The following is a 22,700-nucleotide window of genomic DNA, read 5'->3' as shown; positions in this document are numbered from 1 at the left end:
ATGAAATGAAACTGAGTCTGACAGTTGGGAAGGAATTATGGAAGTCTAAGAGAAGGACACAGTTTCTATTGCTTTAACGAGTAGTAGTTCTAATGAAATCTTCCAATTGCTGCGCCGAGGATGCTTTGATTTAACTTAAAGTAGTATTTCTTCACAATAGATTTTGCTGACAAAATACATTGATACAGATTATTTGACAACTTAACATAGTAACACTGGTGTGGAAAATATCCACATTCATGTAGCAGTGTAGTTTTATATGTGAATGGTTGAAAATACTGTGGTCTGTCGTCCTGTCCTAATGTTACCATGTCTGGGATTTTTAGAAGTGTGGAGTACTCAGAATTAAATGGGCTGAGGTTTTTGAGATGCTGAAGTACTACAAACTTACGTTTCATAGCAAACAGTTGGATTGGAGCTTTGGTGACGGCCAATGGTAAGGCCTTGTAATAGAAAAATGGAGGGTAAATACTTCAGGTGTTGGTATGTTAAGCAGGAATGGGAGAGCATTTACCTGATGGGAATGCTGAGCCAAGCAGTGATTGAATTGTTCTCCAGTGGTGCCTTCTGCCTTTGCCACGTTAACAAAGCCACGGCCATCTTAGAAAGATGCTCACATAGTTGGGAGACTCCGCAAACTCCAGCCAACCCGTGCTGCTGCTTAGTCACCCTCACAGTCAAAAAAAAAATAAATCTCCTTATGGAAATCTTTTTCTGATGTCCTTCCAGTGCTCTAATGCTTTTTCACCTTATTTGTGTACAGCTGTAGACTCTGAACTTCTTCAGTGCTTTGGGCCAAGGAAGTCTTTGGTTTTAGTTTCAATATTTGAGCAGTTTGTCCTGCAGAAGAGATAATTATCTATAAGATTGATCATACAGAACTTATCTGCAGGTTTGTTGGCCATCTCTCTTGTTTGTAATACGATGTTCCTTCTTAACATTAATACTCTTTATACCTGCAACTTTTTAAGAATATAGTCAGATGACCTAAAAACCACAATAAATTAGTACTGTGAAATGGCAGCCCTCTCCAGCCAAGGTATTGTGACTCACGTAGTCTGTTGATGCACTAAGTAAAATGAGCTTGGCTGAACAAGAGGTGTTTTCTGTTCTGGTGGATCATTGTGTTCGGGAGTGTATCAGTGTGTTCAGAACTGCACACCTCTGACTCTTCTCCCACAGTGTGTTTTTGTGTATATGTCAAATTTGTCTCCAGAAGAATGCCTTGACAGCTCTGCATACACACAGAGCTACATTTCTGTTTTGTACTTGTTTAACTTTTCATCAACACTAAAAATTATTGAAAGGAACAAGATCAAACTGCATAGGCTCATTGGGGATGTGGGGGTGACTGGATAGTCAGCACTAGTCAAGGCATGAAGGGGAACCTCACCATGGGGCAGCTGTCATGCCACATCTTGACATCTTTGAATACTTTCTAATCAGTCTTTCAATTTTTAAAAATCTTTCTTTGGAAACAAAAATTGGGAAATGTAGGTAAAATAACCAGAAAAGTAATTTATCGATTCCCCTTTTTTCTGCATGTGTTTTGTCCACTGACTCTCCAAAGTGCCTTGGTCTGTAAATGCACTCTTGGGTGTAGATATCTGAGAGAAAACATTTGAGGTCAGTGGAGAATGATAGAACTGTGCAGACATGAAAAGAGAAAATTGGCCATCTTAATGTGCGACTTCTAGATTATCTTTGATTTTTTGGCACAGTGAGAAAAAGCATTCCTCTTAAAACCTCTTTAGGTCCTTGTGGCCTTTTAGCATAGGGTTTCTTTTTTGATGGCTGTTTCAGTGTCTTTCCATGGCTCACAACACAGCATTACTGTGTGTAGTGAAGGGCTGTGAGAGTCTGGATGGAAGGGGCTGTTACTGGGCTCTTCTTCAACCATATTGTTTCCCTATTGCTTTTTGCTGCACGTGTTCAAATGCCTTTTACCATTAATGCACATGATTTAAAAACACTTTTTTGAATAGAAATTTACCATACTGAGGCATAACACATTTCTGGAAAGTGTGGTGGCTCAGACCTTCAAAACTGAGAAAATAAATGGCAAAACCCCCCTTTCTGTCTGGTCTTTAAATGACTGAATATCCAGAATTTGGGAAACTAAAAATAGGAATTCAGGCGTGTGAGAAGGAGGACCTGTTTAAGAAGGTAAAAGTTCAGGATTTTGCTGTAGGTGTACAAAAAGACTAGACATAAAAAGACTGTGGAAGAAGAAAAACAGCCCTATTGAAAACTGTATTTCTGGATAATTTTGACAAAAGCGAAAAATTTACTAGTTTCTTTTCGTTTTGTGACCTATGCTTGCTCTCAGGTGACCAAGCTTACTCTGCCTGCTTGAACTTTATTTCATCTTAATGTTGTTAAGAATAAATTTGAAATGGAAATAATAAGCATCTTACTTTGGTCAAGGAGGTATCTATAAGGCCTTTTTTTTTTAACATGGGCATTTCCATATTGTTTAGTGTAATAGAGTTTTAGTCAAATTGGAACCATAAGAAAAACAGTTGAAAGATACTAAGAAAAGAAGCTAGACTTATTTTTAGATGAAATTGTCAGTAATTGAAAATAGTTCATCAGATACAGGGCATCATCTGTGGTTTAAACTTGAGAGTGTTCACTGCAAAAAGTCTCATTCTGGAAACTCTTAAATTATGCAGCCATTACATTTAACTTCAGAATTTATCAGAAAAAAAGTATCTGCAAATAGTGTAATTAATTACCAAAAGACATAATTAACAGCCAAATACAAATTTTTGCCCTCCACCACCACCCACACACCTTGACAGTTACGGGTGTTTTAGTCGCTGAAATTTTACCAGAAGCAGAAATCAAAATCGGTTGTTATTCATTAAAAACATGTTTTTGAAGTTTAAATGTACATATATGCAGCTGTTAGATATATATATATCTAACAGTTCTTCATGATGTGAAATGACAGTGTTAATAAAATATACTGATGGAGATTTAATAGCTACTTAAAAAAGCTTTGAGAAGTTCATTGATGCAGCATTTTGTGCATGATACTGCTTTTAATGGCAAAGATACATCTTCAGTCAGCCTGTGACAGCCTGTTTTCCTTGCAGTTGAAAACAGGAAAGTTAAAACCAGCTGAGTGTCGAGGAGTGGTTACTTATGCAGTGCTCTGGAATGGGCTGGATAACTTAATGTACAATGAAAAAGGTGTATGTCTGTAAAAATAAACCTGTTTTTTAAAAAGTTAGTTCTGTTTAAAGGCAGAAAAACAAACACTAAAAACTTTATTAATGTATCAAAATGATGCCATTTGGTTTTCTAATAAAATCAGGGTGTAATTTTATTATTTTTTCCTCTCCAGATATCCACGAGCAGTAACTTCTGGAGTGGGGTGTTTGAGACATCCTTAATCTACAGGGCAAGGAAGAACAGAGTGTCCTCCCTGTGCTGCAATTTCCTTGAACATATAATACAAAACCTTCTTTCCAGCTTTCCTCATGTTTGTTTTGCAACACATGTTGGCAGTGGAAAACAGATGATCCTGTTCTCCCAACTTGTATTTAAATAATGTATTAATACAGTAAAACTTGGTAGAAAAGCTGTTTAGCCTTTATCTCCCGGAATAGGTTTGAAAAATTATACTTGTTCTCTGTGTAGGATTTACTTTTTCTCAAAGCAGCTTGGGTTTAGGTAGGCCCTTAGTCTTTGGTGTTGTCAGCAGTTTTTTATTTTTACTGTAGCTCTTAACAAATTTAGTTTTGAATCAGATGTTGACTATTGCAGTAGTGGTGTTTTATAGTTTAATGACAGATTTCTTAACCCATCTTAATAACATATACGCTGGCAAATAAGTATTTCCCTCCTGCAGCCCGACGATACTTGGCACTTGCTATGGTTCCACACATTGTTTTCTCAGTTTTTTCCCTGAAGCTAAACAGAACCATGCCTTCCTCTCTTGACAGGCACCTCAGAGTTGGTAATTTAAGGAACAGAATAATATGAACAGTCATTGAGAAGTTTTCAGAGTAAGGATCAGATAAGTGACTGCATGTAAACCTTGCCACAGTTAGGCTTGTAAAATTCAGCCTTACTATGGCGTATGTTAGGTACAACATATTTTTGCCTAGTTCAACGATAAGAAATGCTTGCTTTCTGTTTTTTTATGTATGCATGTTTCTGGCATAATATACACACACATATATATTATTTTAATAGCCTTTTTTGAAAGGTTAAAAATAACTATGTCTTATGACAAGGGGTCTCTTTGGTGAATTCAAGAGCAATAATTTAGCAGGAACTAAGGATTTTAAATTTTTTTCCTTGCCAGTGTAATGTATTTACGTTTTCAGGGTATTGTTGTTAGTTATGGTGTTCTTATAGTGCTATTTCACAGTTTCTTTGGGGGGGGGTGTGGTGTGTGTGCTGGAGTTTCTTTTGGGTTTTGTTTGCTTTTTTCATTTCAGCTGTAACTTTTGAAATTCTTTGTAAGTGTTGATTGTAGTACTAGGGCAGCAGAAGAATGCAGTGTGCTTGCTTAATATCAGTGTAATAGTAAGGGGAAATAGCCAAAAAAGGCAGCAGAATTAATAGGTTTTTTTCCTTTTGCAGTTTGCACAGTTGTCTTTTTCTAGAGAGATGCTCTTGAATATCCACAATTGTGAGGAGTGTTAGCACAAGGTGTGTTTTCCTCCTATCTGTCAAGGTTACAAGGTTCCTATTTTTTCCTCTGGGCTGTTTGCTGTTTCTCTGCTTCTTCATAGACTAGTGATCAGCTTGGAAACTTTGCTTGGTACAGTAGGGAAGAAAGACAGCCAAACCCAGTAATTATTAATATAATTTTTCTCCTCTCACTTCTTTCTTAGAGGAAATGATACTGACTATACCCCTTGCAACCCAGCACACAAGAAGAGCTGTCTGGCCTTTCATCTTGGTTGTTTTTTTTCCTTGTCATGCTAGGCATTTCAGAAGCTCTTTAATTCTGAAGCCCTAAACCAGGAATTTCCTAAGATTTTTCAAAACTGCTCTTTGACGTAATGAGGTGTCAGCTGGGCCAATGTATTGATAGATGTCAGTTACTTCTCATGGAGAGTCCACAGAAGGCAGATGGCTTTGCATGGCAAGTATCTCCAAATCTGCTACTACACTTAGTAGCAGGAGATGTGTATTCTTTTTCTGCCTGTGTTACAACAGTGTTCTGCAGATGTGGCTCATGACAGCAAAATCTGTGGGAGGCTTTCATTTCCTGAAAATTGGGTGAAATGATTGTGCCCTGAGATGGTGTTTTACAGGGGTTATGCTTGAATATCTGCAATGGTGTTAATTCACAATGAGACTTGTGAATTGTTTTATGGCCCTTTCAAGAGGAGCTATGTTTCTCTTGGTTTCCCATGGATCACAGAAAATTTCTGTAAATGGATCAATTATGGAGCGTAGAAAACTTGAAGTATAAATTGAGGATGTGTTAAGTGAAATCTCTACATTCTTGTTGAATTTACTCATTCCTAGACTATGGGTTTGCCCCAAATTTTTTCAAATGTATCAGAAACTCAGCTAGAGAAGAAATGAATAGTGTCCTGCTCCTTCTTCAGTTCAGCAGTGCTAAAAAAGGTAAGGCTGAAAATAATTACTGCCAGAAGTTAATACAAAGAGGAAATCACAAACTTCTAATTATTTTTCTGTAGTTATTGATATCAAGACTATACAGACTTAGTCTAATTAAAGAAGGTAAGGCTTCTGCTTCATAGTTTAGGTACTCTCTGCTTATTAGAAATAATCTGTCCTCATAAATAAGTATCTCCTATTAATTTTACATATGCTTGTTAGAGCATTTTCCTCCTGAATTTTGGAGACTGGTTTTCATCCTGTTAATGTCCAGTGATTTGAATGACATTGTTCATGGAAGTGAGTTCTCTGGGTTGTTTTATTTTTTTTTCTGATGGTTTATTCATTTGGTTTGTGTGATTTGATGGGGGTTGTGTTTGCCTTTTTTTTTTTAAGTACCAGTGACTGACTCCACAAATCCTCTCTTTACACGTTCTGGTGACTTTGCTGTTGCTGTTGGAGAATCTGTAATGTCTTCCTGTCTGAGACACTACTTCCTGGCAAAATGGGAATTTGGAATTTTTTGTAGGGCCAAAGGGTGTGGTCACAGGGTTCCATTCTCACATCTTTGCTCAGGCACCTTGAAGTACTGCCTGAATTTGAAGTTTGAGGATTGATCAGAAACATCTTTTTGGTGGCAGTTCTTGAACCTATTTCAGTGTTTTTTATTGTTCTCACCGGCTGTGCTTCTCTAATGAGATGAAAGTTGCTGTATTTCAGCCAGAGAGGGAGATGACCTTTGAGACTGGTAATCTGACTGCCCTAACAAATGAAGTGATACAGCCAGGTAGAAATTTTAATTGGTCCTACTTGGAATCTTGAGTATAATCGTCACAATGGAAAAAAAAAAAACCCAGCTTGTAGTAATTGTCTATTTTATTTAGTGTCATTCAGAAATGTAACAGTGAGAGGCTCTTAGCACTGTATTTCTGAACCTTAAAATCTCCTTGGTCAGCTTTTTCACTGTAGCACCAAGGAACCATGCAGCAAGGCCACGGCATTGAAAGTGTTGCTTTCTTAATGAGGAATGCACCCAAAAAGGGTCCCTTGTCCCTTCTCAATGAAAGCTTGTCAGAGCAGAAGTCAAGCTGCCTATTAAGCAGGGAGGGAAGTTCCCTTAATACTTACACAGCAGCCACCTGGAGAGTTGTTTATTACTTTGCTAAATGTTATAGACAGTGTTGTAATACAGTTATCATCAGTCTGGGAAAACAATGTAATTTTAAAAAAATACCAGAAAATAAAAACGGTCTTCTAATTCTAGTTTAGCAGTTCTACATGCTAGTGCTGATCATTAGAGCTGCTTGTTCGAAGAAAAAGGTATTTTTTTCCCTCTCTAAAATGAGTTATTTAACAAGCAGCTCAGGTGTGCAGGTACTTGCACAATTATTCGTGTCTTAATAAAAATGTGTGTGTTAATGATTTTTTTTTTCTTTTTAGAAATTCAGTCTTTAACTTGACATTAAATATCTCTTTTGGGGTCATGGTTGTGGAAAGAAACCAGAATTTTTCATCAAATCCTCGTTATCACTTTTTGATTCTCACTTTTGAAAAGGAATATATTCTTTGTAGCTGGAGGGTTTTTTACTGGTGTTAACACATGGTTTTTGTGCTAGGTGGTTTTGGACTGTGAGCTCCCTAGGGAATGAAGTGTAAAGATATGAATAGCTATTTGTAACTGCTGATAATTTTTTAAGAAATATAGATGAGGACAAGTTTTGGGCTTGCAGCCAGTGTATCTTTCCCATTTGTCTCTTTTTCTATTAGTCTGTTTTGTGTCAGCTCTAAGAATTTAATTTTTTCCCGTGCTGTGTAAACCCTGCTTTCCTGTGCAGCATTTTGGGGGTGCCAGCTGACCTAGCAGACCTTTGGGGGTGTGGTGTCTCTGTCTGGTTTGAGTGACCCGTGTGAAGATTGTTGTAGCGGGCTTCACAATGTGCTGAGGAGGAAAAAAGATCAGATTCCTGGGATCTCATGGAAATTAACTTTTATCTAAGAATAACACTGAGAAATTACATCAGCTTTAAGAAACTCTCTATGTAGCTAGAAGTAGTTGTTTTTCTTATTTTAGAAAATACTTATAAATATGTTGTGAAATTAACATGAGCTTCTGGATAAATACAGATAGAGTTTGAGCGTCTGATCTATTCTTACTCTTTTTAGGCCATCATGACTGCACGACCTATTTCCAGAGAGAGTAATAAGATGTCTTATTTAGGTATTGATGTTTAAAAGCTTAAAATGTAAATGCAGAAAAAAGTGCTGTTTGATTCTTTGGGTGGAAGGTGGTGTGGTGTGTGTGTAATCCTTAAATTTTGCTCTATACAAGTGCTGTGACTTATAGTTTAAGCATAATTTTTCCCCCCTCTTTGAATTTAAGAAATAAATCTCATACAGGAAAATTTCAAAGTATTCCACACAATTTTTGTTTATTTGATAAACTGTTACAAGCTGCAGTGTGCTTTGCATATTGTTGTATATCTTTGGTTTATTGCCAGTAAGAAATTGTATGTATATTTAAAATATTCTAGTAGTCAGTAATGGTTATTGTGTCTGGTTGTTGCTTCCCAGAAGGCAGGAATGCCTTTATTCCATATGGCATTCAGGAAGTCTGATCTTTCTGTAGTCTTTAAGAAAGCATACATTTTTAATGTTAGGTCTGTCCCCTTTCCAATCTGAGAGCCTGCTACTCTGAGTAGCAGTTCTGACTCAGAATTTTTTTCTTGAGGGTCTCTTCCAGCTCCAAACAGCATTGTCTGCAGTCAGAGGTTAATCCTTCTCCTTGACCAGTGCCATCAGTAGTTCCTTTTCTTCTTTTAGAAAATACTTATAAGTATGTTGTAAAATTAACGTGAGCTTCTGGATAAATACAGCTAGAGTTTGAGCGTTTACCTGACACAAAATGCTACCTTTTAGATTTTACCTTTTTGTGAGCTGATCTGCTCTTGATAATGCTTGAAAAATACTGCAGGGTTTCTTTCTATAATAATTAAAAAATATATCACAGTATTTATTAAAGTCTCTGATAATAGTAGCAAATGAGTTTGCAGCTACTTATTTTAATACCATGTTTTTGACATTCAGCATTTTATAAAATGGTATAGCTGTATATATGGAGTAGCTGTATATGTGCCTCCTGTTTCTTGTGGACCTTTTTTTTTTCCAAGTCCACCGTGGCAAAGTAGAATTTGACTGTAAAGGACCACCACAATGCTTCTGCCTTTCAGGACATGTTGGATCTGAGCTCTGTGAACTTTGCATGTCATCTTTCTCAGTTTTGTAGGGGTTATGCTAGCTTTGGGTGGGGGTTGCTGGGGGTGCACTTGCTGTTTTAGTTGTGGTGTTCCTAGCTAGTGTTGTTTTTCTCTTCAGAGAGGTCCTCAGACAGCTCTCAGAAGAAAATGGTCTCCATTTCAAAAGCAACCTTAAGCCATCCATAATTTAAACTAATCCTTAAATGCTGCCTGGAATCAACGTGTAAGCCTCTCCTAGTGTGAGAAACCTTTGCTCTGAGATACAGAGTAGTATGTGCAAATTCTATATTCAGTATCTTTCATGTTTTGGTGCTGTATCTGCTTTCAGGTGTCAGCCACTTGTTAGGAATGTTTTCAAGGACACAGGATGAGTGTCAGTCACACTGCTGATACATGCATTTATTTAACAGCTCACTCCCAGAGACTTGCTCCTTATAGAAAAATGGTGAGTGGGTGTGTTTGCTTGGTTTTTTTGGGCAGCAGTTTGTTGCAGAGATGTTGCTGTAAGTGCAAATAGAGACCTGCCTTGAATCTCTGTTCTGTAAATTATTTGCCTTCATTGTTAGCTCTGTTGGGGGTTCCTTCCTTTCTACTCCTTTAAATTTGTGTCATCCTGTATTTTCTGTTGATTTTTGAGTTAATCCAGAAGTGGATCCAATGAAGTAGCTGTCATCTTACAGGCTGGCAGGATGCTTGATAAGGGTTTTGCCAGATTTATGGCAAGATGAGCTCAATCCAGAGCAAATGATCAGTTAACATTTTAGTGCCTTAGTTTGTGTTTTCTTCTAGTTATGAAGATGAACAGTGTTGGATTTTTTTTTTTTTGTTTTAATAATTTATTATTTCATTCTGAAGTTGTGCTGGTTCTACTTAAAACACTGTTTAAGGAACTCTTCCTGTTAAAATTTGTTTGATAGGCAAGATGAATCATGGCTTCATTCAAACAGGTTCAGTATGGATTGCCTTTATTTTTCAGAGCTGCTCTTCTAGATCTGCTCTCAGTTTGATACAGTCCTGTCTGAAAACTGGTTGGTTAGATTTCTCACCAGATTTTCCCCCAGCCTGCCAGAGCAATTTCAGTGCTGTGTTTGTTTGGAAATATCTGCCACCCCCAGGACTCTGCTTCTCTTGACTACATATCTTTTTGGTTGATTGGTTTTGCTCCTCCTGCCCATTTGGGGAAGGTGGAGAAAACCAGCACAAAAATGTGATGTTGAAGAGTTAAAACTTAAGTGTTCAAACACTACAGATTAGTGTATGAGCTGCCTTCTTTGGGACCCTCTCCCTGCTTTTTCTTTTTTATGAGGAGTCTGTTGGGAATTGGAAACTTTTTTTCTTTTTATTTTAAAGAATTTATCAACCTTACAGTTGTCAATTATATTTGCAATGTTTTTTGGGAAATATTATCTAAACACATGTAAGGTAGAAACGCAACCACGTGCACGTGTTTTGGAACATGATACATTTTCTCTAGAAGTGACCTAGGTGTGTATATTTTTTAATACATAGCTCTTGACAACACTTTGTTACTTCTCTGTAACTTATGTCTTCATGAAACAAAAGAAATCAATTGTATAATTTTATTTTTTCTTTATTTTGATGTACTCGCTTCCACAGCATCTGTGGAAATACAAAGCACTTTAGACAGTAGCTGCTAGAATGGCAGATTTTTCTTCTTTCCCTCCTGGAAGTATTTGTCCTTTTTGATCTTTTGCGGGTCTTAAAGCTTATAGTGTTGCAGTTCAGGTTTGTGAGTTGTTTTGAACTATCAGATGAGATAATTCTTAATTAAAATTTAGATTTTGACCTGTCAGAGTTGCAAAGTTCAGTAAACATGGTTTTATTTGAAATTCTTTTATCTTACTATACAATATAATTGCTGTAAAATATTTGGGTAAATATTTTTATTTGAGAGCAGACTCAGCTTAATTTAATCTCTTAAAAAAACTGCAAACATACTGACTTGGTTGAGACTGTGACAGCATCTGGCAGTCATTTCAGCAGGTGTTTGTATGATGATATTAATATTACACACACACGCTTCCAAATTTGTTTATTGACTTTTATGCTTCTATCATCAACAAATGTGATTATAATGCTTTTTATGTATGTTACTGGCTGATACTGTTACACTTTTCTCAAATTATTTTGGAGGCACTGTATTTTAAAACAGATATTTCTGCTCTAAAGCAGGTGTATGTTGAAGCGTGTTTTAGGGAAGGATTTTCAAAATTGAGCTCTGGCAGTCTGGTTTAAGAGTTTTCTTGCTCAGGGAAGGGCAGTGTGCAGTGTTGAAGAAGTATTACTTGGTGAGCAGCATCTTTCTGAAGGCTTCCAGTGTAGCTGCTTCAGTCTGCTCAGGGCTCGCAGGGAGCATCTGGAAAGCGAAAACCAAGCACCAAGGCTACTCCTTGAGGAGGTCACTGAAGACCTTCAGGTTTCCTGGTTTCACTTGGCAGTAACTACACAGGCTGCATCTGGAAAAATAGGATCTTGTTATTCCTGAAGTGTCAGAAATCCATGCAGAAGCCCCTCAGAAGTGTGGCAAAAAGTGCTGGTGAGAGACATTGTGGTATCCTTCCCTCGTCTTCCTTGGTGTTCAGATGGAAAAAGGAAGATTTTAATTCTTCTGGTACCTGCTGTGAGTGTGTGCATATCCCTTATTGTCATCTGTGCTGGAAGAGCAATTTTTAGTAGGACTCCTGCCATTTTCCTCAACACACTGCAAGAAAATGAATATATTTCTGTTCTGCTTAGCCAGTCCTTGAGTGTTTCAGCCAAACTGATCTTTCATTCCATTTTACCCCACAGGCTTCTGCTGTCTCTTTTCAGCAGTAATGTGTTCTGTCCTTTGTGGCCTCCATGGGTGTTCTTGTGAAGACCTGATTGGGGTTTATCTGTGCCTTTCCATCATCTGCTGGGAGATCGAAATTATCTGCTTTGCCTTCTATTTTTTCCCCTGTTATCTTTGCTTATTATGCTGTTGCTGTGTTTTCTGTGGCAATTTTGAACCGTTGTACTGACCATCCAGAACTGGGGAAAATCCCAGCTGTTGTGACAGTCATCTTGTGTCTTCAATGCAAAACAGGGGAGCAGGGGGGGATTGAGACACCATGCTCGAAGTCCCCAGGTAGTTTCTGGGGGATATCAGCAACAGTAATCAAGTTACTGTATCAAATCTAAAATAGAAACAAGGGCTGCAAAATCGATCCCTGCTGCAGTGTCTGAGTACATTTGGGTGTTTTGCTGTGGGGAGCCTTAGGGCTGGTGGTGGTGCCTGAATTCCTCCTGGCAGGGCCTGCTTCACACCCACGGCTGCTTTTCTGCTCTGGTGTGCCAGGGAAGGCTGGGAGCTCTCCTGTAGCAGCTTCTGTCTTCTGCCTGCCTTGTTAAATTGAGAGGGTGTTTTCCATCAGAGATGCAAAGAAACGTGTAAAACCAAGTGACTGATGCATGAGTGTGCATTGAGTCTGCTCTGAGGTCACTGGCCTCCTACAGGCAGTGATCCCCACGCTGGGCCAGACACGCCTTCACAGCAAAACTCACTGCAGTTCATCTGTCAATGTCCTTTAGGCTTTTTGCATAATTCATAAATACTTGCCTTTCCTAGGTAGTGAGGTGGTCAGATACGAGGTGTGCCTGGGAAGCAGCAGACAGGGACTGTGAGCCAGCTTCCAGCTGAACTTTTGGAGGTGGCTCTCTTATAAAAAGTGGTGGATCTTGATAGAAATTTCACAGTTCACTTCTGTCCTTAAAGACCTGTGCTGGTGGTTCTTCCCAGTCATGTGGTCTTGTGGCTGTGCTGAGCTGGACCAGCTGCTGGGCTGGCTGAAGGCTGATCATGGAGGTACTTGCAGGTTAATTTTCAGGTGGATTAATGAGCTGATGAAGCTCTTTTCTATTGCTCTGAGAAGTCTGTGTCTAGGTACACACATCACCAGTGAATTTCATCTTTGCACAGCTTCTGTCTTCTATTTGGATATTGTGGCAGTGTTGTGATCTCTAATGGTATGCAGCAAGGTTGCCATTTATAACTATCTGCTAAGGAAAGAGCACAGATAGTTTGGGGTTTTGGTGGTTTTTTTCACTGCTGTAGCAGCTCAGGCTGCATGGTATGTATAATCCAATATAAGCACAATGTTTTGTAATTTATGTCGAAAAACCCCAAGCCAGAAACCATTAAGAAAATCATGAGATTAAGATTTTGAAATGCGAATGAGTCACTTCAGAATTGCATTGCTTTGTTTTTTTAAGCAGGCTACTGTAGTATTGGGAGTTTTATTGGTGCCATATTGGGTTCTTTTTTGTGTTGTGTTGTTTTGGTTTCTTTTACATTAGTCTCTTCAACGTAATATATTCAGGAAAACTGCTGGCTCTGTGGCATTGCTTTTATGACTTTTATTTTCACATCATATTTTGCCCAGTTTAAGGAGTAAAAGGCAATTAAAATGAAAAGGAAATGCAAAATTGTTTTCTCATAGTTAAGCATCTGCAGAAAGTATATCTTTTTCTTAAGTAGAGTTGGTTTTAATTTATTTTCTAGATGCTTTTTGTTCTGGCCTTTTTAAAATTCGTGCAGCTTTATAATGTAATGTTAGTTATAGGGCATGCAGTGATGAGTAATTATTTCTTGCTTGTTTCAAGTATGTTCCATAAATATATGAACAGGGAAAATTGAAACTAATGAATCAAAGCCTTTAGAATTATACTCATGACACTTTCTGCACTTCTTTTTTAAAGGGCAGGGAGAAAATATGCTCTTACTTTTTCAAGTGTAATTTAGGTGAAGAGAATGTATGTATTTAAAGCTACCTCCATTTTACAGAAGGTTTTGTGTGCTGGCCTGAGCTTTTCCCAAAATGTTTGAGGAAAACTCAGTCTTGAGTTTTGTACTAAGTGCTATGTTTACTAAAGGATTTCTTGATAACATTTAGTTAATAATTGACACTTTACTGTTCCTCATTCTGCTGATTGTGTTAGGTAAAAATTTGAAGTAATGAGGTGATTGAGTTAGCATAGTAAATTAAATGCTTGCAGAGAAACCAAAAGCCTAGGTTTTTGCTTTTTCTTAAGCTGCTTTTGGTGTAGCTGCTGTGTGTGTTTGGAGAAAGTGCACATGAAGGAACTTAGATTTGTGTGCTGTGATATTCTGACCCTTTTTTGTTTTACTAGAAGTACTCTGCTCTCTAGCACTTCTTCCCCACCCTTCTGACTATGTACTTACCTCAAAATTTCCCTGGTATAAAGCAAAACTAGAACTCCAATTATTGAATTTCTTTCTTTTTTTTTTTTTTTGTTTGCAGATGATGATGTACCTGCAGATATGGTTGCAGAAGAATCAGGTCCTGGTGCACAAAACAGCCCATACCAGCTTCGCAGAAAAACTCTTCTACCTAAAAGAACAGCTTGTCCTACAAAGAGCAGTATGGAGGTAACTTCTTTGGGTTTAATTGTAAAGGAAATGTTACTGTTTCAACAATATGAAACTAGTTAGTATTATTCTTATCTAATGACTGAACTAATTCTAATTTATTTTATTAAAGGGTGCCTCTACTTCAGCTACTGAAAACTTTGGTCACCGAGCAAAACGTGCTAGAGTATCTGGGAAATCCCAAGATTTATCAGGTAATAACTTTTGTACAAAAAAAGGGCAAGGGAGAAGGAGTTAGAGACATTTTAATGTCACACATTCTCCCACACAAATTGTCCCCGTACTAGTTTTGTGTATTCTCCAACTAAAAAACAGTAGTGGGGAAAAAGTACCAAAACAAAACTATAAGCTTGTTTTGATCTTCAAATTTGGTAGCATGATTTTAATCAGAACTTTTTGAATCTGATCCTTTGCTCTGTCTGCTTCACTGCAGGTATGTTTGGTTATTTTTTATTCTCATAGTGCTGTGTAGTTGTATCTAAGCTGCTGTTAGGAGCAATAATACTGCAATGCTTAATTACCATTTCTCATATTAATGGCATTGTTCCATTGCATTTTTAGGGGTAGTTTGGGTATGTCATCATAGCGCTTCATTGTGGAGAGAGGGAGAGACTTGGTGTGTTTGTAGATAAAAACCAGATATACTTGCATACATAATGTATGTAGATTTTTGCACACATCTACAACAAATGTACATTGTATAATAAACACACATCCAATACATGTGTATATAACTGTCTTGTGTGTATTTTTTGTGTGCACACACCCTCTGCTTCTCTTTTCTGTGTAGTTTTTCAATCTCTCTGCTTCTATTATTTTTTGTCTCCTGACACACTCTTCAGTTCCAGGAGATCTGCTGTCACTTTTGCCTCGAAAATCAACACCAGTGCTTGCCAACTCCCATCGATGTGGTTTCTCCTGCTTTTCTTGCTTCTGTTTGTTTTTTTTTTTAGTCCATGTCTCCCTTAATATTGTGAATTAAAGCTGAGCAGCTGGCACAAGACTTTGGGTCTTGTTTTCATGTCTTCTGTTGAGATCTGCTCTTTCTAGCTTCTCATTTTCTCCATAGCATAGTTTTTTTGTCGTTTTTTGTCCTTTTCCCCCTGTTTTATTCTCCCCCTCTTTGATAACTCTCTGATTTCAGCAGCTGTTTAAGAACCATTTAACTTCTGATTTATATTTTTGAAATAGCCAGAACCAATTGTACATAATCCTGTGTCATTTTGCATTGATTCATTTCCTGATTGGCTCTCTGGAGCCTTGTGCAGAGTTGTCTTGTCACAGACTCTGTTTCTCTTGACAATTCTTAGTTTTTCTTCCATTTCTTTCACTCTTTACTGTGTTCATCATTGTGCTTTTACTCTCCCCGTTTTTTTAGTGAAAGTGTGTTACTTTCCAACATGAATGACACTGATTTCCTGAGGAATACTCCACGCTTTCACTGTGCATTCCATTTGTTAGATTCTTGAGCTCATGCGGGGATTGTGGAGGCTTCTCCAGCATGGAATTGACAGAGGAATCACTGTAAACAGTGATTTTATAATTTTACTTTTAAGACCATGCTCAAACCAGTTGAAGTGTAAGAATGGTTGGAGGAGGACACTCCTTTTTCTATTAAACTCTTTCCCAGTATGGGTGACAGTTATTTTTTATTCTCCCTGTTGAATCTAAGAGATTCCTCTAAATTTGTACAAATGTTGATTCTGGTGAGATTTATGTTAACACACAGTCCCCTTCACCTCACATTTTTAATTGGCATAGGTAATGATAGCTGTTGTAACTGAGTTGTAGGTGTGAGACTTCTTGGATTGTCATGACTGGTGACTGTGTATTGTCATCTGGGCTATACAGATGTTTATTTTAGAACTGTAGATGAAATGATGGCAAGGGACTAGAAATACAGGAAAATTTCTTGGTGGAAGACCATTGTACAGACTCTTGAGTGGAGGAAAATTCAGGAAATGCCAGTCAACTAGAGTTTCCAACTGGAGTGGAGCCAGGAGTCGGAAAAACGTGTATTTTAATACAGATTTCAGTGTTAGTTCTGCTGGGTGTGTTGCTATTTTAAATTTGTCTTCTCATTTAGCTATGGATTTGCAGTACACTGTGAGACTCGAGGTTATTGGCTTGCTCACTGGTTGTTCTGTACACTAGGAACATGCCTAAGTTTACAGAACTTACTGACTCTTTAAATTGATTTTTTTCTTTGCCCATTGATTTCCTAAGATCCTTTCCCAAGAACAATACATGCTATGTTTCTGACATATTTCTGCTTCTTAACAAGAAAAGATTTTTTTTTACTAAATACATCCCTATAGAGCAAAAGCTATTTGTGTCCATCTTCTCCACTAAAATGGACAAAAAAGGCAACCATATAAGACATAATTTACAATTTTGGATTCTTGGGATAGCATTCTTGGTCTTTGTACAAAGAAGGAAATTCACTTTCAAGCAGCTTTCCCTGCTCTTTGTCTTGGTATTACTTTGCTAGTCCCTATCAGCTAAATGATCAAAACTGAAACTGAATTAGCATCGTGAATATCCTGTGGAAACTGAATGACATAACTAGCTGTGTTTCTGACTTTCAGGTGTGCAGTGTATTAATGCTTACTAAATCATAAGTAGTTCAACTGTCACGTTAGGGCACTTCATTTTTATTTTTATTCTTGTCTGGTTTTGACACTTATTTGGAAAGCTGGTTGGGGTTCTTTTAATACGAGTGTGCATTTTGTCCATTACCTTGACTTCATCAGTAGGCATGAAACTGTCAGGAGTAGGAGCATATAAATGCTTCTGATCTGGTGGCCAGATAAGCCTTTTAAAACTGTTTTGGCTCATTTTTGTGAACTGAGAGGAAGAACACATTGATTACATCCTTGCTTTGACACATTACTAAAAGATATCCAAGATGTGAAGTGTGGATTTATAGAACAAAAGCATGTAGGTCTCTCTTGGATACAGAGAAGTCTCCACATTAAGAAGCAAATTAGCTTTTTCAAATTATACTGGAGAATTTCACCTGGTAAGCTCTGTATCAATGATTTGAGTGGAGAAATCTTAAATCAACCCCTGCTTAATTGAGCAGAAGGGCAATTTAAATTAAATTGCTCATTTCTACAGGATTTTGAATGAAGCTGAGTGAGGATAGCAAACACCTGTAAAATCATCATCTTCATTTTGAAAGCAGTGCCTAAGTTTCCAAGAAAATGCAACTTAAAAAAATTGCAGGGGCAACAAGGTTAATTGAGGCTTTAAAACTTTTATTATTATTTTTATTTTAAGTGTTTTGACACATTCTCAAAGTTGCTCCTTGTCCCTTGTGGTAAGGAAACACATCTGGATTTCAGTTTTCATTTTGAAATTGAGCATAGGGAGGAAAAGGGAAGTATGAACTTTGGAGCAGTGGGAAGGCACTGTGTTAGTGAGCTTCTCCATTCAATAAAAAATTATTCAAGGTCCTAACATAGATAAAGGAAGAAAAAAAACTGCAGTTTGTTTATGGAAGTAACTGCTTAAATTGTATGCCTCAGGGATTTGTGTGTTAAAAGGAGAACACAGGTTGTGGAAAACTTGGGAAGATTTACTGTTTTGCATCTGCAATATACCATTTCAGCTTTCAGTAAGGCAGTAGAAAACTACATCTAAGTGGAAAGCTACCAGAGAAGTATTAATTCAGAAGCAATGTCCAATTATTCTGTGATGCATTTCAAGAGTAATTAGGACTGTAGAACAAACTGCTCCTGCCTGTTTGACACAGGGAGGACCCTTTATACCTCCAGTGGAAAAAAACCTTTTAAAAAAACAGCACTGATAGTGCATGTAACATTTTTTGGTGATGCCCAGCCACGTTCCCCTTATTGGCTGCTGTTAAGCTCTTCAGGCTTCAGGCTCCCCAAGTGTCTCTTGACAGAAGGCCTTTCCAGACTACTTGTATTTCATAAGTTTTATCAACTAACTGGATTCAGCCTGGCTCATAAGGCTTTGTTCTGTTTTTTCTTGAATAAAAATAATTTTGTAGTCTGCCATCAATGCTGTTGCAGAAGAGAGCTGTCTTGGCCAACTTCTGGGCATTCATTCCTGTTTCTTTCCTTGTGTCCCATGCTAGCAATTCTGTAGCTTACAATGGACTACAAGAAGGAGCTGGTCATAAAAAAACTGGAGGAGGATAGGATACTGTGGGAGCAAATAGCTGTGGGCATGTGGAGTGACGGCACTTAGCACTTGGGCACAGATTTTTGTTGGGTTGAAGAGGCAAGTACCTATAGTTTATGGCTGTAAACTGTGATACTGCTGTGAGCAGCTGTCAGCTGCATAAATACATAAAATGCATCTCTGGCATCTGAGATGACATTGGTACTCTGGAATCACTAAGGGGACATTCTCATGATGGCCCAATAAGGAATACTTTCAGGGAAGGTACTGCAATCTCAGGAATATTTCAGAATTTCTACTACCTGGTTTGATCAGCAGTGTAAGCATGGCACCCTGCAAAAATCACGTCTGTCACAGTACACAGCTTCTGGTGATGTGGTCTGCAGACCCCAGTTTAAGGTGGGGTAAAAAAGTCAGTTTGGTGCCTGCAATTTCCCTCTTCTCTATCTTACAGCTGAAAATAATAAATTTCTTAGTGCTGTCTTGCCTAGGGGAATCCTGGGGCAGTTTGTTTTTTTTTATATGTGAAATCTGTCATGGATACTATTTTTCAGAATGTTATTCACTCATGTTTAGTAGGTCATCTTTCTTAAGAAAGCTTCAGTAGGCTTCTTGTAGTAGCCAAAATGACAGTCCTGTTGCTTTTTAGGCTCAGGTGTTCTAAGAAAATATGGTGTGGGGGGCATTACATGGATGTAATTGTGCTGTGAATTTAGCAGGCACAAACTTGGAATGCCTTGCATAAAAATGCTCTAAACTTTGGAAGCTGTGTGGTTGTGCCTTTAGGATCATAGAGAGGATGCTGAGGGCATTAGCCAAAGAAGTGACCTTTGCAAGCACAACTCCCCTGCTTTGAGGGTTCCTGCCCCAGGAGGGTCTGGTGAGAACACAAACTGCAGGCAGGGCTTTCCCAAAGGACCTGTTCTATGTGGAGTGCCCATGGGCAGGGTTTAACAAAGTGCACTCCTGTCTCCACACAATGGCATGGAAATACAGCTTTCTCCAGCCTCTCTGGAGAAATGAATCTGGCAAGACTACTACTTCTTCTGGTTTAGATTTTTCATTTAAAAAGGGAGAACATAAACAGGAGTAAGTGAAAGGAAGAGACTTGGGAGTTATTGATGGCTGTTGATTTCCTACATCCCAGATGTCTTTTTTCCCTAATGTGTTCATTGTGGGAGAACAAGGAAGTCTTCCTAGTAGTTTTTCCAGAGAGTGACTATTTCTGATTAAATTCTTTTGTGTTTGAAAACATTTGCAGACATTTTGGCTTTGGGACTGCATTATTATTATTGTATAGATAATGTGGGTTAATTGAGCCACAATGAAGCTAATAGCAGAGAGAAGCCAGCATTTCTGGAACATGCACAGTAGCCTGCTTAACATCTGCACTTCTTTGCAGAATGATTCCTCCAATAGAAAAGGTGAAATAAGAAGCTTGGAAAGAGGATTTGAAGTCTGTAACTTCTGTCAGATTTTTTGCCTTTGGTTTTAGAAGAAACAAGCTTTAAAAAAAGGCTGCTTGAGATAATTGACATTTTAAATGGGAATCTTTCAAGTGACAAGTTGGTAATCTTTTGCAGTCTGAATTTGAACTCGCCTAGATATGTCAATAACCTTGTATTGATTACTGTTTAATAGCAGCACCTGCAGAGCAGTATCTTCAGGAGAAGTTGCCAGATGAAGTGGTTCTAAAGATCTTCTCCTACCTGCTGGAGCAGGATCTCTGTAGAGCAGCTTGTGTGTGTAAACGCTTCAGTGAGCTGGCTAATGATCCAATTTTGTGGTAAGTGAAAAGCTATTCCTCATTATCTTGAGAAATACTAGATGTGCTGCTCAAGATGCCAGCACAATAGGAAAATTGAAATGCTGGTTACAATTAGTTGAAGGGAAATCAGTTGTATTTTGTCTGGTTTAGTTAACATTATTTTTGTATTATATGTATTAAACAGTAAAACTTGATTCTCTAGTAGTGGAGATAATAGTTAAACAATGCCTGTTTTAAAAAAAATCATTTCCTTCAGTTGCCATTTCTTCTTTCCCCTTTAACCTTTTTTAGGCTACTATGGGGATTGTGTTACTTCACACAGAAGGAACAAAACAGTTCTTCAACTTAGATTTTAGCTTTGTCTAGTGTTACTTAAATGGGGTTTTTGTTTGGTTTGAGTTTTGTTTATTTTGTTTAATGGTTGGATACTTGGGCTGTTTTCTCACATGAGTCTGGTCTACCCCTGGGTTATTGAGAGTTGTAATAAATGGGAACTGTATTTGTACTTTTCTATAAGAGAAAAACCAACATATTTCTTAAGCTGCTTTGTTTTAAAAGTAAAGATTAAGACTAAAAGAAAAATCATAAAATAACATAATAAAACTACCCCATTTTCCTGTCCTAAAGACAGATTTGGGGATGCCTTGTCAGATTAATTCCAACTCCTGTGATTCAGTGTCATCCTGTAAGTCTGGGCTTAATATCAGCAGGCTCAGACACTGAAATTATTTGCATTCTGGCACTAATGAAAAGAATCCAATTGCTGTGTGCCATTTTCTTCTTTTTAAACCACTGTAATTTGTTCACTGATGAACTCTTTTTGGAATACAGTGCATCACTTGTTCTCAGTGAATGCATTTTTTAGTCTTTTTTTGGCAAGGTGAGGAAGAGGTGGTGACACGCTTGGTCTTAAGTTTTGTTATACTTGTGCTACTAGCTTTTGTAAGTGTTAATGTACAGTTTGATTCACAAATAGTATATGTAACTGCTTAAGTTTCTTCATTAAAATTGCATTTTGAGCGGTTTTTCTCTTGGCTTATAAAACACACAATTTTTTGTCAGAAAAACACAAAAGTCAGTACAGCAAAAAAAATTGGTTTTAAGTGGTAGGTGCTGATCTTGGTTGTATTCACTGTCACTAGCAAATTATTCTCAAAAAAACCCCCAGGTTTTAGCCTTTGGTTTTATATTAAAATTGAAGATTAAAATGGAAAATTAAAATAAATTTTCTCTTCTGCTCAGGAAAAGACTGTATATGGAAGTATTTGAGTACACTCGTCCAATGATGCATCCTGAACCTGGTAAATTTTATCAGATTAATCCAGAAGAATATGAACATCCAAATCCCTGGAAAGAAAGCTTCCAGCAGCTGGTAACAGTTTTATTCATTTATATTCAAATTCATGGATATTTATAAAAGTAAAAACACCAACTTCTGAAATGTGGCTGACAAACAGTAATTATCTTGGGTTTAGACTTTAAGATTCTTGTGGTGTTGTGCAGTAGGGGGAATTCAGAAGTTATTTCCTGTTTTGAGGCACTCTTTAGGGAGACACCACATGGTAAAGTGGAGTCCTTGAGCTCTGCTGTGTTGGGTTTTGCATCACTGAAATTTTGTGTACAAGATTGTCATGGTGTGAGACTCACAGTGTGAAAGATGCTGTTGTCATATCTTACTAAACCAGTGTGTGTGCCTGGTTATCAGATTTGTGTGCATCTTCCTCTGGTGAACCAAACACATATTGGTAATACCACTTGGGCTAAATAGTGATTTACAGCTGGTCTGACTGGAGGTGAACAAATCTCCTTTAAGGAATGTGATTGCACCTCTAATCCAGAATTTCAAAGGTATTGAAGGAATGGCTGGGAATGATACTAAGAAAACATACGTAAGGGAAATAAACATCACTGTGAGTGTACCAAACAATGCCATGTATTGCTGGTTAATGAATTTCTGAAGTGCATTGAAGACAAATGCTTAACTTGGCTTCTTTGTTGAGTATTCAGTCACCAGTAAAGGTATGAGATTCTCTTTTCCTCACCATATAAATGCAGTTTTTTTGGCAAGGTGCTAGAGAATGAAGAGATGGAAGTAAGGACAGCTCTTGTGGAATGCTTCAGGTGTATGGGGCTTTTTTCAGTCAGTTTTCAGGCTTATGGCTGTGTAAGTAGTTGGACTCCTGGCTTAGTTGATCATTCCCTTAGACATTTTTTTGTGTTGCCATTTTAAATGGTGTGCCTAGAGTGGGAGATCAGTATATGATCCTTACTTCCTGGGACAAAGTGATATCAGCAAATGGCTTGTTAATTAGGGAATTAGTAGATGTTCTGTCAGTGTATTCAGGCCCACCTGCCTGCAAGCTTCTCACAAACTCTCTTCCTTGTTTCAGTACAAAGGAGCACATGTAAAGCCAGGTTTTGCTGAACACTTCTACAGTAATCCTGCAAGATACAAAGGAAGAGAAAATATGCTGGTATGTTTAGAAAGCAGTTCTTAAAACTA

The 22,700-nt window shown here is 37.8% G+C and overlaps 1 protein-coding gene across 3 annotated transcripts in view; it reads left to right on the top strand.

The window, feature by feature from the left end:
• Positions 1-22,700, top strand: part of FBXO11 (F-box protein 11) — a 70,482-nt gene that overhangs the window by 20,705 nt on the left and 27,077 nt on the right. For 2 of the 3 annotated variants that reach the window (XM_064415141.1, XM_064415143.1), the window contains exons 2-6: positions 14,150-14,277; positions 14,390-14,471; positions 20,071-20,215; positions 21,440-21,569; positions 22,588-22,671. In XM_064415141.1, the coding sequence (XP_064271211.1) occupies positions 14,150-14,277; positions 14,390-14,471; positions 20,071-20,215; positions 21,440-21,569; positions 22,588-22,671 (569 nt within the window). The remainder of the gene's footprint in view (positions 1-14,149; positions 14,278-14,389; positions 14,472-20,070; positions 20,216-21,439; positions 21,570-22,587; positions 22,672-22,700) is intronic. The other variant, XM_064415142.1, reaches the window with a different exon arrangement.

The sequence above is a fragment of the Passer domesticus genome, chromosome 3, assembly GCF_036417665.1.
Source record: "Passer domesticus isolate bPasDom1 chromosome 3, bPasDom1.hap1, whole genome shotgun sequence".
NCBI classification, from domain to species: domain Eukaryota; kingdom Metazoa; phylum Chordata; class Aves; order Passeriformes; family Passeridae; genus Passer; species Passer domesticus.
Note: the sequence above shows the minus strand (reverse complement) of the source record. Positions and strands in the feature narration are given on the sequence as shown.